General features: G+C 33.1%; 1 protein-coding gene across 3 annotated transcripts in view; it reads right to left on the minus strand.

The window, feature by feature from the left end:
• The window catches only part of CD36 (CD36 molecule), a 58,588-nt gene that overhangs the window by 24,404 nt on the left and 17,998 nt on the right, over positions 1-16,186 (minus strand). For 2 of the 3 annotated variants that reach the window (XM_036429592.2, XM_036429593.2), the window contains exons 2-3: positions 6,696-6,788; positions 5,989-6,181 (exon numbers count right to left, since the gene is read on the minus strand). In XM_036429592.2, the coding sequence (XP_036285485.1) occupies positions 5,989-6,108 (120 nt within the window). In that variant the 5' untranslated portion in view covers positions 6,109-6,181; positions 6,696-6,788. Of the gene's footprint in view, positions 1-5,988; positions 6,182-6,695; positions 6,789-14,000; positions 14,355-16,186 lie in introns of those variants that run through there. The other variant, XM_036429591.2, reaches the window with a different exon arrangement.

Below are 16,186 nucleotides of genomic sequence, written 5' to 3' on the forward strand. Positions count from 1 at the left end.
CAAGAATATTATAAAACACTAAGAGGCAGAATCATGGATAGCAGATTGTAATCTATGAGTTAGATTCTCTTATCCTACCCTCTTCCTGACTAAGTACAGTGGCTTCTTCCCTCAAAGCATAAAATGAAATTGTTAAAATGAATATAATATGCTGTGAGATTAGCTTGGTCATGTATTAATCATTTAAACTCAGGCAGGTTAAATTATTTTGTACCTCAGGTTTCTGATGTGTAAATGGGAATAATATTAGGTTAAGCCTTATGAATTAGAATTTTTGAAAGTCAAAATTAGTTGAACATAGTTTAAATATTTATCTTTATAGTTTCTTATAAATATGAGCACTTAAAAAGAGTTAGACATAGCAAGCATTCAATAAACATGTTAGCTATTATTACTATACAAATCATACCCACTCCATAGAGGGGAAATGCTAATGTAATTTATTCCCAGGCTGCTTTAATGGTAATCACTTATATTATATACTATCTGAATAAGTCATTTGGCAATAACTCATGTACTATCCCATGAAACTATTTTTTCTGCTACTTAATTATTTTTATATTTATACTCACCCCAGTGAGATAAAAACTTCCTTAAAAAGCAGAAACTAAAAATAATATTTTTCTCCCCTCTCACTACTGTGGGGAGCAGGCACACTACCACAACTTGTTCCGTTAGGACCAGTTACAAGTGATTTCCCCAAGTTCAAAAATAGTTCTCATTTTCATATGCATTATGTGTGTGTGTGTGTGTGCACACACACGTGCGCATGCTGAGTCAAAAAATGGCCTTGGTCTCAGATTATCAAGTTATCGATTAAAATCCAGAATAAAATTTAATGAAACAGATTGAAATGAATATTTCTAAAATTCAGGAAATTAGCTCCCAAGAATTTATGTGGGAACTTAAAGTAAGATATTTAATATTTGGTATGAAAATTAAATTATGTTCACATTATTTTGGGCTGGATGAAGAAAATTATATATGCTTACCTGCTACTTCTTGAAATATTGTTTTTAAGTTATTTTATTAATGCAGTTATAATGCAAATATTTCTAGTGTTTAACCAATTTTTACTACTATATTAATTTAAAATTTGCTCTAAATTATTTCATGTACTCAGATATTGTCACTAAATTTTTAAAAATTCTACCTTCTTTAACAACTAATACTTCAGGCATTTATTTTTTAAATCTTAAATGCTAAAAATGTATGAACTATTTTGTTATATGTAGAAATACTATAAGCATATATGTGAAGTTAATATAAATATAAATTAATTTATATTATTAAAATGTGGTCTATTGATTTAAAAACCTAGTCATTTTTTAATAAACAGAGATAATTATTATTTTAATTTACTTTCTCTGAAAAGCATTTACTTCAAGCTACTAAAGGATCATTCTTTAAAGAATTGGAGGAAGAAAAGGATGGTATAATTGAATGATGACATAACTGAGACATTAGTCTTTTAATAGGCAAATAAAAGGAAAAGTTTAATTCTATCCTTGGTGTTCTATGGTTAATATCCTAGGAAAATTGAATTAAAATGTATTTAAAATTACTTATGTTACACAATAGTCACTAAACATTTATCAAGTAACATTAACAACATCGAGTGATAAATTATCTTTTGTAAGTAGTGGCAGAACTTTGACCTTTTTCCAAAGTGCTTTGCACATTTGTGGCAGCTTGAGCCATTGGCTTTTAGTCTATTTAGCCAGATTACATAAGCCTGCTGACTCAACACAAATCCACTAGGAATCACAGTATAAAAAGTTGGTAAGAAAGCTTTCCACTGTGATCCATTAAAAAAGCATGAAGTCCCTAAAAAACATCCCATGGAAATAGAGTAAACTTTATATATGAAAGGAAATTTCTGAGCAAGCTTAGACCATTTCAAAGGCTAGTGTCAGGGTGTTATCTTTTAGAATGGGATGGTATCATAGAATTCTGACCCTATATTTTATAAATAACAATATAAGATGATTATCTAATATTGTCCAACTAAATACTTTAATTCTTTTTTTTAATAGTGCTAGTGTACAGGTAATAACTTTACCATTTTGTTATTAGTCAATTAAATAAAGAAAATAATTTTCAATGAGTTTTAATGGTAAACAAAAACTGGCCAGTACAAAAATTTGTACATATTTCTAAAATAACAGCGATATCCTAAGTGCTCCTAAGGCAGGGTTAAGTCCATCGGCTCCTGTGTTTGTATATAATTCAGCCATTTGACTCTTACTATATGCCAGTCTTGTTTTAAAAAAATGGTTTTGTAAACTAAAGGGGGAAAAGAACAGTCTTGTTTAAACAAAGAAAAAGTTCCAGCATCTTAATGTGACTAAAATCCTCAATTCAACATGGTTATATAGAAACATGAGACAAAAATCAGGCTCAGTAACAGATGTACCAAAGACCCTGACCATTGAAGGGATTTTGATATTGCCTTAGTTGATGGATATGTAGTTGGGATACAATGTAAACCATCATTTAATAGGTTTTGGGAACTCATTCTTCTCTCAAATGTCAGTTTTGTACTTCTTCCAGAGTCTAGATTCATACCTTTTGTCTTGTAAAAGATTGCACAGTACATCCTCATTTCAAAACAAGAAGAGAGAAAAACCCATTTCTTTATTTCATGCCCCCTTTATTGTCCTATCCTACAGAAATTATACTTTCAAAATCATATTGACCATGTTTTAACCATTATTTTCTTGATTTTTATCTGCCTGAGAACATTTTTTTCTCTTTCCTTGAGTGTTGGCCTCCTATTAACCGTGCCCAAATTACTCTCTTTTGTTTTTATTTCTTCATTTAAAATCATTTCTTTCCATTTTCTATTTTGTCTCCCTACCTCTGAATTATGCACAAGCCATAGAGCATTCTCTTTGCCCATTTGTCTCTATAGTCACATTCTCTAGATAGCAAATCCACTGTTTAGTGTTATCTGTGTAGTGATGATAAAATCCACCTGAACGCTGACATTTGAAATATGCACTGGAGTCCATATCAGACCATTGATAACAAAACCTCTGTGTTGTATTCTTCTAAGGTAGACATTTCTCTTAGTCACGGGACTAGATATGTAATATGTTCTCCTCTCTCCTAACAGTCCCTCCACCCAAGCTGCCACTGCATCCAATGTACCACCACTTCTTTCTGTGGACTCTATCACACTAGAACAATGACTTTTGTTACAGAATATGCAAACATCTTTCTAAAAGAGAGTCATCATAAATTCCCCTGGAAAGATTTTCCCCTGTTTTGCTGTCTTCTTACTTTCCAACATTGTCTACTATAGCTAGAGCACAAGACTTGTATCATTTACTTTCTGCCTGAGATAGATTGCCTAGTTTTGGAAACTGAATCCTCTTTCTTTAGGCCAGGTGAGTTGGCAAGTGTTTTTTTTTTTTAAGATCTTATGATTTTAAAATGGGTAAAATCATAGTACCTTCTTATAGATATTTGTAAACATCAAATAAATGAGTATATGTGAAGCTCTTAGTAGCACTAAATAAATGCTAGCCATTTGATATAAACTTCTAACTGCATACCTATTACAAAATATACACCAATGACTATTGCCTAGAACATCATTAATTATTCTTCTGCTCTTGTTCAAAACTTTCTAAATCTCACCCCATGTTTTTGTCTTTCTAATCATCTCTTGTTAACCCTATATTTCTTGGCACATCCTCTATTTTCCTTATTTCTTCTTTAAACTGTTTAATTGCACAACCACAACTTTTTCCATAGCATTTATCAGTCCTTTCATGCATTTATTGCAGCCTTCTTTGAACTTTCAAAATTATATAGTTCTTCAAAAATTGGAAATTCCAACTCAAATCTCACTTTCTTCCTGAAGTTTTTGAATGCACTGAGAGCTCTCTTTTTATATAGCATTTACTTTTCCATATTCTACACTTTAAAATTCATTTACTAGTCTCATAGGTCTCTCTCTATTTAGTGTACAATTTGCTTTCCCCAAATTAAGTCATACATTTGTTGAGATAGATTTTATTTTATTCTTTCTTAGTCTCTATACAAAAGCAAATTTTGAGGTCTTGAAATTGTTATTTTCTCAGGGTTAGCTATTATGAACATGAGATGAGTATTAAATAATTAAAATAGATGCTACTAGCTTGTATGCCATCTAACAAAGATTCTATAAGTACTACTACTATTACTGAATGAATTAAATAAATGATGATCAATAATTAGCAACTGGTTGTCAATTATGTATTAGAAAAAATAGTCCTGGTCTAAAATGCTCTGCAGTGGGAGATTATTGTGATATTTTTATTCTGGAGACTTTTCCAAAAGATGAATTGTAGTATTGATATTAACACACACACTGCATCTGTTCTCTCTCCACAGAAACCCAGGAGGAGTGCAGATGACAGAGCAGTAAGGATATTAAGCAATGGCGATCCCATCTCACACAATCACATAAGCTTCATCTCCCTGAGACCTATCTGTCTCTATCAAACTACATCAAAAGTAATATCAATAAAGTTGGGAATTCCAAAGAAGTGGATAACATTCAATTTGTAATATTTTTAATGAAATTCTCAGGCTTAAGATTTATGATTTGTGAGCAATAAAGAAGCCATAAACCACAATATTAGTATGGAGCAAATATAGCATGCAAGTAAAGGAACTGTAACCTAAAAAAATTCCTATTTTTCCATAAGACAGCAGCTATAATGATACAGTGAGATTATTTATTTTAACTTCATAATTTTTAGCTAAAGAAAGGAATAGAAAATAGTATTGTCATCATCAGAAAATAGATTTAAAATGAATTCTTCATATTAGTCAATTAAGTCAATGCTTTTGAGAAATGAAATGGTATTTATTTATATTCCTAGTAAGAGGAAGATGTCAAATATAGATAAATGGATGAGGAAGACAAAAGCCTTGGCAGTAACAGACATTTCAGTATGAGTTCGTAGCTATAGCCTATTTTATTATTTAATTTTTATTGTTCTCAATTGTGCACTGTACTTATTAACTCTCTGTCTAGGCCACTGACATCTAATCAGGCTGAGAACTGAGGCTAGTACTCAGACATGTTTTATTTGGCCAGAATTATGTTTTGAAAAAAGGAAACATACATGTATTCAGGGAGGGCACACATTCACATTCACAATAGTTCCTATTCTTCATTTTCTCTTGTGCTTCACAGCTTCACTTTTTTCTTTTTTACTCTGACTCCAAACTTCTGAAACCATTTGAATTTGCCATCCTGGGTTTAGAACTCCAGCAGGTCTGTATGACCTTATCCTAGTCTTTCTCTATCAATTGAAGATGGTGAGTGTGAAGCTAAGGAACTAAGATGGGAAATTAATTCTAGTTTATTGTGCAAACTATCTATTGAATTACTCTAACTAGGTCACAACTACACTGGCATATGTCCTATGTAACATTTCTCATAGCATTTTTTAAAAACATAAGCTTTGTAAACAGGAAATACTTATGTTATTATAAATATTATAAAAAGAAACCCAGCAGTTTACCAAATAAAAAATTTCTTGATTCATTATTAAACTTAATTATGATTAAATGACTATGTATAATGTGTACCTATATATTAATATTATATATGTTCTATATTATGTATTATACATACAAGTTTACTTTTCTCAGTTTTAACCAAGATACATCTACTTTTATACACTTACCTCTTTTTTACTCAAAACCATACTCTTTAGATATAAACAATTGTTTCAACTTACCTGTGCACCAATGAATAGCTTTTATCAGAATTTGAATATTTACACCTAAGGTAGCAATTTATGGTAAATATACATTTAACATTTCTCTGTTGCATAAAGCTGTGGCAGCCCATAATCACTTCTGTACTGAGGACACAAAGTGACCAGTTACCATAAAATATAAAACAGGCTCCCAAAGCAAGTAAGGGACAGAAGATACAATGAGTCAGACTGACCAAAAAAATATCCTTCTGACTACTTGTACCTTTTTAATCGTCTTCTCAATAAGCAAGTCTCCGACTGGCATTAGAATACCACCGAACAGAGCCAGCACTGCCCCGATGACAGCGCCGGTGATGAGCCCACAGTTCCGATCACAGCCCATCTTTCTTGTTCAGGGAAAAAGTAGAGGCTCGGCACCTGCTCCTTTTAAACTCCCGGCTCCAAGAGCTCTGGCTCTATCATTAGGAAGAGATCATAAAACAGAAGCTTAAATATCAATACAAACAGATCAAAGTACAAAGACAACACATTATGAAACAGATTGTTTTCCCCGTTATCAATAAACAAGTGCTTTTCTTTCTTTCTTTCTTTTCTTTTTTTTTAAGAAACTGATTTTCTAGATCAGGCCCTCCCCTTTCTTGCTATTTACTATCTACCACGGGTAGAAATTAAAAATATTGTCATATACAGCATTTAAAAAAAGTCTCCCCCTAGTTTTCTTCTTCTTATGGATAATTAACAAGGAAATCTTATCTAAGGAGAACGTGCTTACTGTACTCTCACCCTTATCTACCTTCTCCCAGCCTGAGACATTCAGTTGCATCCTCACCCTCTAGCTGGCTTATCCACTCAAACACAGCCTGCCTGCCACACTCTGCTGGAGTTTTCCTTCAAACTGACTGTGAGTGGGCAGATGTCTGCTCCATCTAAGAGCTAAGCAAGTATGGTAACATGTTCTCTTTACTATACCTTATTCACAAATGAACAGCAAGGTATGGGATTTATGGAAAGTGATTTTATGCGTCTCAGAAACAATCAATTCTTCTAGTCATTGTCAGCTATCTGTTAAAACAAAAAAGAAGCAAATGGGTAAATTGGGGGAATACAATATTAGGAAATGAATACTAGAATACTAATATCATCCAAATTATCATTACTATGAAAAGAAAATCCCATCTTCATGAGTGTTGAATTTATGCCTAAATTGTTTCTAGAATTGTTGAAAAGATTAAAATATTTTAAAGAAATGTCTTTTACTTTCAATTTTACTGTTAATAATTGACTTTTGGATAGACTAAAGGTGCAAAGAATTTGAAGAAATTATTTAATGTAAAGGATGTCTAGTTTTAAAGTTAAGCATTGCTTTGTTACTAGTCTCAAGTAATTTTTTGTACACATTCATTTGTAATATTTATTTTGTCATGGGTAGCTGATCCATGCCAACTGTTAAAATGAACTTGTTTGTGCCAGTATGTATTTCACCAAGTCAATTTTTGGTATCTTTCTACTATGTGTTTATTTCATAAAGATGGGGAGAAAATGATTGGTGGAGTGAGTGGTTCCTCTTGTAACAAAGTTAATAAGAACCTATTACTTTTAACTGATATTTAAAACCACATTAATTTGAGCTATTATGATTGTAACAGCATTTAAAAATATTTTTTATTGATTTCAGAGAGGAAGGAAGAGGAAGGAAGAGAGATGGAAACATCAATGAAGAGAGAGAAACACTGATCGGCTGCCTCCTACACACCCCCTATTGGGGATGGAGTCTGCAATCCAGGCATATGCTCTGACTGGGATAGAACCATGACCCCCTGGTTCATAGGTCAGTGCTCAACCAAGCCATGCCATGCCAGAGGGGCTGTAATAGCATTTTTAAAGTGGGGTCGACCAAACATTAATGAACAGTCAGAATGCTTTGTAGTTTATAAACAGACATCCCCTACTTCAAAAGGCCTATGGCCAAGGAAAACATAAATGCCAACAGAACATAGACTACAAAAAAAGATTCACACACAACATATTTTTGTCAACACTTTAAATGTAATAATAAAAATTACATTTTGTTAGAGTCTCAGATTTTCCTCCACAGTTTTATTGCAACAGTTGTACAAGTGTTATGATTTTGTTAATATTTATTCCTACTGTGGAACCATTTTTTTAAAAGTATTATTTGCATAGCTAAGAAAATAATGGTAAGACAATTAAAAAATATTTTTTTTCCCCAGATGGAGAAAGATAAATGTTACAAAAATTTTCCAGGGCAATTTTATTTATTTTACTTCTTATCCATTGTGATTTCTCTCTACATATGCCTTATACTTAGGATACTTCCACAAGAAGTGAGGATGTAACAGACTCATTCATACTTAGGTCCTGGTAGCTAAGAGGCTTGAGTAGTGAGTGTCGTGTGTGTTTTTCAACTATAAAAGGAAAAAAACACATAAGCTTACATGTGACATTTTTCCTGTGGAGTTTTTGTGTCACTGAGTAAGTGGGATTGGCTTTTTATTAATTGCTTGAAGGTAGAGTGTGAAGATAGCTTTCTATACCCTTAAAAATCATGCAACATGCTACCACATATGGTGTTGGCTATGCTTGTCATAATGCCATAGACCAAGTTAGTTAAAGTTTATATAGGACTGGATAATATCAAGCAGAATTACCTTGCAAAGTATAACTAAACAGCACCTTAAACTTTTCTTGAATCATAATCTTGTAAATCTTGAATCATAATCATAGTAATTGTTAAGTATAGAAATCATCCTGCTGTTTTATCTATTTGTATAAAAGCCTAATATGCAAAGTGTCCCCTCAGGAGTTCAACCAGGAGATGGAGTTTGATCATTTGCTATGATGTGTGCTGACCACCAGAGGGTGGTGCAGAACCAAGGAAGGCCCCAGGCAGTAACCAGAAAGAAGGCTCTATCGGCCCTGATCGCTGGCCGGGCCTAGGGACCATATCCATGCATGAATTTCATGCACCAGGCCTCTAGTATACTATAAACAAATAACCATATTCAAAGTAGCTTATGAAGTAATACTTACTGAAAGCCAATTGCATAGATCATCTCTCAACTCTTATTTGCAAGTTATAACGTAAAGTTGCACTCAAATGCAGGACCCAACCTGATGTAATTGTGATGAAACCAAAACCTGATTTGCCACTCTTGCTAGGTCACCATGAGAAAGTCTTTTAATCTGACTACCTCAACTTCCTTGTGTGAAAAACAAAGATATTAAGACCAGATAAGGTTCTTTTTGTTTTAACTTTTGTTAATTGTCACCTGAGGATATTTTTTCCATTGATTGCTTTTTTTTTTTTTAAAGAGAGAGTGGAGCAGAGGTGGAAGAGACACAGAGAGAAAATCAGTGTGAGAAAGACACATCTTTTGTTTCTCCCCCCCAACCTCCCGCAGGTATCCCACATGGCACTGGGGATTGAGCCTGCGACCAAGGTACCTACTCTTGACCAAAATCTAATCTATGACCCTTCAGTCCACGGAGGGCACTCTAACAACTGAGAAAAACAGCCTAGGGCTTTTTTTTATTTTTAATTTATCTGAACCAATTCTTCACTTAAATTCTTACACGGAAAACCAATAGATAGAATTATTATGATTACAGCAGTGGTGGGAACCAGAGACCCCGATTTCTAACTCAGTTTTCCTGACATTCTCCTTTACACTTAAAAAAAAAAAAAAATTATTGATCATTTTACAGAGAGGAAGGGAGAGGAATAGAGAGTCAGAAACATCAATGAGAGAGAATCACTGGGGACGTGCCCGCAACCAAGGCACTTGCCCTTGACCGGAATGGATCCCGGGACCCTTCAGTCTGTAGGCTGATGCTCTATCCACTAAGCCAAACCGGTTTCGGCTCCTTTACACTTTTAGGAAGCTCTAGGAGAATCTCTGTGGAGACCTATGGCTTTGCAAGCCCATTTAACAATTGAGACAAGCCGGGACCGGTTTGGCTCAGTGGATAGAGCGTCGGCCTGCGGACTGAAGGGTCCCGGGTTCGATTCCGGGCAAGGGCATGTACCTTGGTTGCGGGTACATCCCCGGTAGGGGGTGTGCAAGAGGCAGCTGATCGATGATTCTTTCTCATCAATGTTTCTAACTCTCTATCTCTCTCTTCCTCTCTGTGAAAAATCAATAAAATATATTTTTAAAAAAATTGAGACAAAAAATCCATAGTGTCAGGTTCCAGTTTTGTTTATATACTATCATGATTTTTTTTTTTAAAAAAAAACAAAAACCAAAAAATAAAAAAAACAACTCAAAGATGAAGTTATCTTTTTTGGAAAGTTATTTTATCTCCTATGTAAGCCACTATAAATTATTCAACATTAATGTCATTTACAAATATGACAGATGGAATGTAAAGTGATTTGCAAATTACAAGTCTATTGCTATTGATTATTGCTGAAATAGGTATATATGCATATTCTGCTCCTTTGCAGATTCCATGCCATAATGTAGTCATGAATCTTTCTGACTTACTCAGAATCTTTCTCTTTTATTTCAGGTAGCCCCTTATACTACAGGGAAGAGTTTCTGTAAGGAGAAAACAGTCCTAAGAATGTCCACCTGAGGACTCAGGGGGGCAGCACACGCCTCCATTTCTACCGCTGAGAACTCATCATTCTTACTTCCAAGGACCCTGAGCCAGGGATGTCAAGAATAGGGATGTCTGGCCCTAGCCGAGTTGGCTCAGTGGATAAAGCCTGTGGCCTGAAGAGCCCTGGGTTTGGTTCTGGTTAAGGGCACACATCCATTCCCTCTTCTTTCCTCTCTAAAATTAATAAAAATACGTTACAAAATATGGATGTCTGGGTACTGCCTACACTCTGCCTGCTGTGAACTGAAGTGAAATAGTGTCCACATCCCACTGCTGTTGAATCAGGTTCATCAGAAAACAGAAGTGTCAGGACATTTATTCTGTAGAATCACATTGATATATAAGCAAAGATACAAATATTCAAACATGCACTGATATATATATATATATATATCAGCGAGAGCGAGATTACATTTATCTACTTTTTCAGATTTTCTGATTGATTCACTTTTGTTAACATGATGTAAGTTTCCAACATTTTCTCCTTAAGCTTAGGCAAGATATTTGGTATACTTGGGTTCATTTGTAATCATCAGTGCCTTGACATAATCACTAATTATAGCTACTATAATTATACTTTAACCTTATGCTTCCTATTACAAAATGACAATCAGTTTTATTCACCTGAGACAGAGGAGGGCCTAATATATTATGTAATATGTATATTGTGTAAATAAGGGAAAAGTTCAGACATTCTACTCAACAGTGCCTCCGCTTACATTTATCTAAAGGGGTGGGGAAAAAAAAAGTATAGTTTGTTCCCACTTTTCTTTCAAATTTAGGTGTTGAGAGCATGCAAAATTTGTGACTTACACACTTTTCTTAATAACACAACTCCTTACATATTAAAAACAGGTAATTTATTTCATTTGCTAGTTTAGTATTAATTATTATTCTTTATTTATTGTTATTTGCCTTCATAAAAAATAGAGAAGACATTGCTATCTGTAGTACTTTGCTCCTTGCAAAGTACCTAAGTTTAGAAAGCAAAGATTGATTACAGGTACAGAAAAGAAAACTTATTGAGATTTCTGTAACGAAGAAAAAAAAAAATTAAGGCCTGTCTGATGATGTCACTGTTATACCTTTCATGCGTCTACAGGGAAATTAGCTGTATCCTCTCAGTTTCTAGATTACAAATCCAAATCCTTCTGCAGAATTAGTGAAGGTATTTTATTCCCTTGGATTATATTTGAAAGAAGAAAGAAGCATAGAATTTTTCTTTTTTCTATTTTAGCTGATAAATCATCAGAGTATTTCTAGAATAACTTTATGACCATTATGCCTTTCCACTATGTTGAAAACCTGGTGGTAGAGAAGTGTCTATAATACATAGGTCAGAAAATCAGAACATCCCTAGAGAATCTGCAATTATTCCCATGTGTAGGTAAAGCTATGTGCCCTGGGAAACTCCACCCAGAAAAAAAATATGGCCCAGAGGTAAAATTTCCTGGGGTGTGAACTACAAAACTTGAAAAGGTTTCAAATTATAAGAGTACTTGTATCATAAGTGAATATTAAGACCTGGATGATATTTTCTTACTCATGAGTGACTAGTACCTCAAATTTCTTATTCTATCTATAAGCTTTCCTTCTAATTTCCTTAACATAAGAAAACAGTCCACATGCACTTCTGTTATGACTCAACTTTCTCTAAAATGGGTTTATTATACTTTAAATAAGTTAGCAAATAAAATTAAATGAGGTAATCTATAAAAATTTCTATAATAGAAAATGTTATAAAACATTATGTTAAACAACTATAGCATAAAGTTACTATATGTTGACCAAGTAAAGTATTATTTAAAAAGTCTAATAAATGTATCCAGTTTGCAAATAGAAATGATAATTTTCAAAACCCTTAGTTTACAAAGTAATCTGATAAAATGATTTAAACGTTTTATATACAGAAACTTAGAATATCATGCAAATGGAAAGAAAACTACTAGGTTAGAAAGTGCTACTTGAAACTTTTAGCCATGACTTGGGCCAGTGAACTAAAACACATTGTGATTAGATTTTTTTTTCTTTAAAGTTACTGAGTTCCTTCAGGAACAAGAGAATCCATAAGAGATTCAAATGTATTTGAGTAACCATGACCAGATATTTTCATGAAAAAATAAGGGTGGCAACTATAATAATTTCAGAGATATTTCAAAATTTTCAGTATACTCTTTCCAAATCTCTCTCCACTTATAATTATGAGATTTCTCTCAGAATTGTATTCTGAGAATTTTATTCTCTAGTTTAACCTATTAGATGATGACTGTATATTTGATGTATTGTACATGTTTAATAATAACTCTGATAAATGAAAAAATAACTTCATATTTCTTCTTTCATAAGTTTCAATAGACTGTTGGAGACTCTAAATAACAAAACTTTAAAATTTTTAATTTTGATTATTTTACAAACCAATATTAAAAGCAATGTTTCTTTTAGAATTTAGATCCATGAGACATTACTGGCAAGGGTTTAGGTTTGTGAGGTTTGTTTGGATAAAGATTCTAAAACTTCTGATGGATTTAGAGAAACTTGATAGGACTACTAAAAAAGATACATACTTAGAAATTAAATAAAAATACTCCTGTACTAAAACAAAACAAAACAAAACAAAACAAAACATTACTCAGATAGGAACGGACTAAAAAGTACATGTATGCAATTTAAAAATGTATTTCAATATGTGACTTGGTAATCCAAATAACTATTTGAGATTCACTCTAGAGAATTTATGCCATTTACAGTTATAGATGGATTCACTTAGTGCAATTAAATTGAAACTTTTAATTTCTTCAGAATGATTTATCTTTTATTTATACTTGGTATGATGATTCAATAAAATAATTTGTTACTATTTTTAATAAGCTTTCTAAATAGCCTAAAAAGTCAGTTTTGTTTTATTTTTATTTTGCTAACAAATGTTATGTAATTTACACTTGGGCCAGGGATAACATCTAGAATCATTATTTGGAATTAATATAATTTACCATTTCCAGGACAATTATAATGTTTGGTAACTAAAAAAATAGTTAATCAGAATGTATCTAAAAATACATTGTATCTAAATATACATTGCATTTGTATATTTAACCATGCAGACAAGGTCAAATTCACCAAAAATTGTGTAATCAGATAGAAAATTAAGTATGCTAATATTCTATAAAGTAATAAATAGTTAACAATTGCATACAAGATAGCATGTTGACATAAGAGTGGCAAGTCATTTATAACAACTAATTCTACTATATTGATTTCACTTATGATTATTTCTATTCATAATTTAAATTAAAAAATCATGTATAATTATACAATGTAAGTTTTACAATAATTTAATTGTATTGTAAATCATCTTAAATATTAACAAATAAATGTTTACAGAAAAACATAACATTTTAAATATCAAGAAGTGAACTGTCATTGAGCATTAAACAAGGTTTTAATATTTTTTTAAACATAAAAGGTAGAAAATTGATAACTTAGAAAACAACACAAATCTAATTTTTAAATAAAGCCTAGAGACTAACAAAACAGCCACTGCTTTTTGTTGTTGTTATATAACTTCTTAAGAGGTTTTTATATAGTAGTGTCATCTATCATTTGGCAGACAGAAATCTCTTATCTTTAAAAAAAAATCATATGACTTACCTTTAAAAAAGCTAAGAAGGATTTTTCAGTCAAGTGCTCGGACATTGGAACAGACAACTCTTAGTAGGATCAAATGGTATTCTGCAGAAAAAACCCTGCACTGAAATCCTCATTACAAAGTGTGTGAGTTTAAATATGCTTAAAAAAAAAAACAAAAAAAAAAAAACCACAATGTCTGTCAAATCCCAGTGAGTGGTTTGTTGCCAGAGGAATTTAAAAAAAAAAAAGGAAAAGAATAAAACCCCACACACATCACACTGGTGTGGCTCTTAACAGTCTATTCTTGCGGTCTGGAAAGGACCCCTTACCTATATCTGAGATACTCAGCAGCATTTTAGTTATTTATTTTTGGCCGTTTGCCTATCCAACTAAGTCAGAGGCCAGGGTGGAAAGAGAACTGAAGCCGCCTGTGATACATTCTGTTTCACCACACGGCCATTACCCCAAATGATGGAATGTAAATTAGGGAGATTAATGAGAGCTTCACTTCACTGTCATGGCCAGCTTGCCAAGCTCATTTCATGAAGTTTAAGGAGAATACACTTTGCTATACAGCATGAATCTGAAGTGCATGCAGGCTAATTTCTTGAACAGTTGGAGACCCTGTCAATCAACAGAGATGACAAACAGACTCTAAAAAAGGAAATGGCCTATTGTTCTAACTGGAAGTTCTTAACTGTTTATCATGTTCTGTGAATCTTATAAAAATTTCATGGGTTCGGCAAAATCCACCTAAAAAATTCACAATATTAAGTTGATCTTAAATGTTTTCAGCCAAAATACAATGATCAAATAACTTGTAAATAGCATTACTATTTAGAATGAGCCTTTAATACATATCTTAAAAAGTATACACATGAGTTACTTTAAAAGAACATCATTTTATTTTTTATTTTTTCATATTGTACATGTCCTTTATTTTTTATGTATTACAAATAGTAGTACATATGCTTTCTTTTCCTCTCATTGACCTTCCCCAGCCTCCCCTAGCCCCCAGTACATGCCCTCACCCCCCTCCCAGAGTCTGTGCCCATTGGTTATGCTTATATGCATGCATACAAGTCCTTCGGTTGGTCTCTTCTCTCTCCCCGTCCCCCAAACCTCCCCTCCCCAGCCTTCCCGCTATTGTTTGACAGTCTGTTCCATGCTTCTCTGCCTCTGTATCTAGTTTTGTTCATCAGCTTATAATGTTCTTTATTATCCAAAAATGAGTGAGATCATGTGGTACTTTTCTGTCACTGACTGGCTTATTTTTAAATCTAGCCAAAATAGAAGGCCTTGCACATCGGAGTAGGGGGTGAGTGGGGGGAGGAAGGAAGGACCTTCAATCTTAAGAATACATTTTTACAAAGAAGTTTTCAGAATCCCAAAGGCAAAATCAAACTATTCAGAAGGTTAAACTGTCACCTGTCAGACAGGCCTTTAATAAATGCTTCCAAGTCAACTTTGAAATAAAGCAACAGGACAAAAACAAGCAGAGATATACTTAGTCCATTACATCACATTGAAGCCAGTCTTCATCATTGGCTTGCTCCTGCTATTCCCTCTGGGCATGCGGAGAATCCTATCACATGTTAGCGGTTCAACTGAAGGCAGGAATCCAAAGCACTCTTTTCAAAATTTTTTCCTCATGTGTTGCTTTCTCTTTCCAAGGCATTTTTACGGACACACGTATTTAAAAATCAGCAACATGTTATGAAACACCGTAGGTATTTTGATTTTCCCCCCTCCTCAGATTTCACTTAATTAGGTTAATGTAGAAATGGCTTTGCACAATTTCATTATAATTTTTGCTTTTCATTTTAAACGAATAACTTACAGAGCCTTTTAGTTGCCTTAGAAAGATGATTTCCTTATAATGGTGACCTTTTACCTTTGTTGTATTAGTAAAAAGGAAATATAAAAGGTAATTAAGTATTTTGATTAAGCATATCAAGTTTATTTAAAATGCTCTGATAAATTTTATTCTCAATCTAATTCTCTCTCACAAACACACACACACACACACACACACACACACACGCGCGCGCACACGCTCGCGCTCACAAATATGACAATTCAGAAATAGCTCACCAACATGAGTTCAGATAGAATGTTTTTTGTTTTGTTTTTAAAAAGTATATTTTAAACATATTGAAAAATAGTTAGATTATAATGAAACTATGAACAGTGTTAGAGAAAGATAT

Source organism: Pipistrellus kuhlii, unplaced genomic scaffold (assembly GCF_014108245.1).
Source record: "Pipistrellus kuhlii isolate mPipKuh1 unplaced genomic scaffold, mPipKuh1.p scaffold_m20_p_10, whole genome shotgun sequence".
In the NCBI taxonomy this organism is placed as follows: Eukaryota; Metazoa; Chordata; class Mammalia; order Chiroptera; family Vespertilionidae; genus Pipistrellus; species Pipistrellus kuhlii.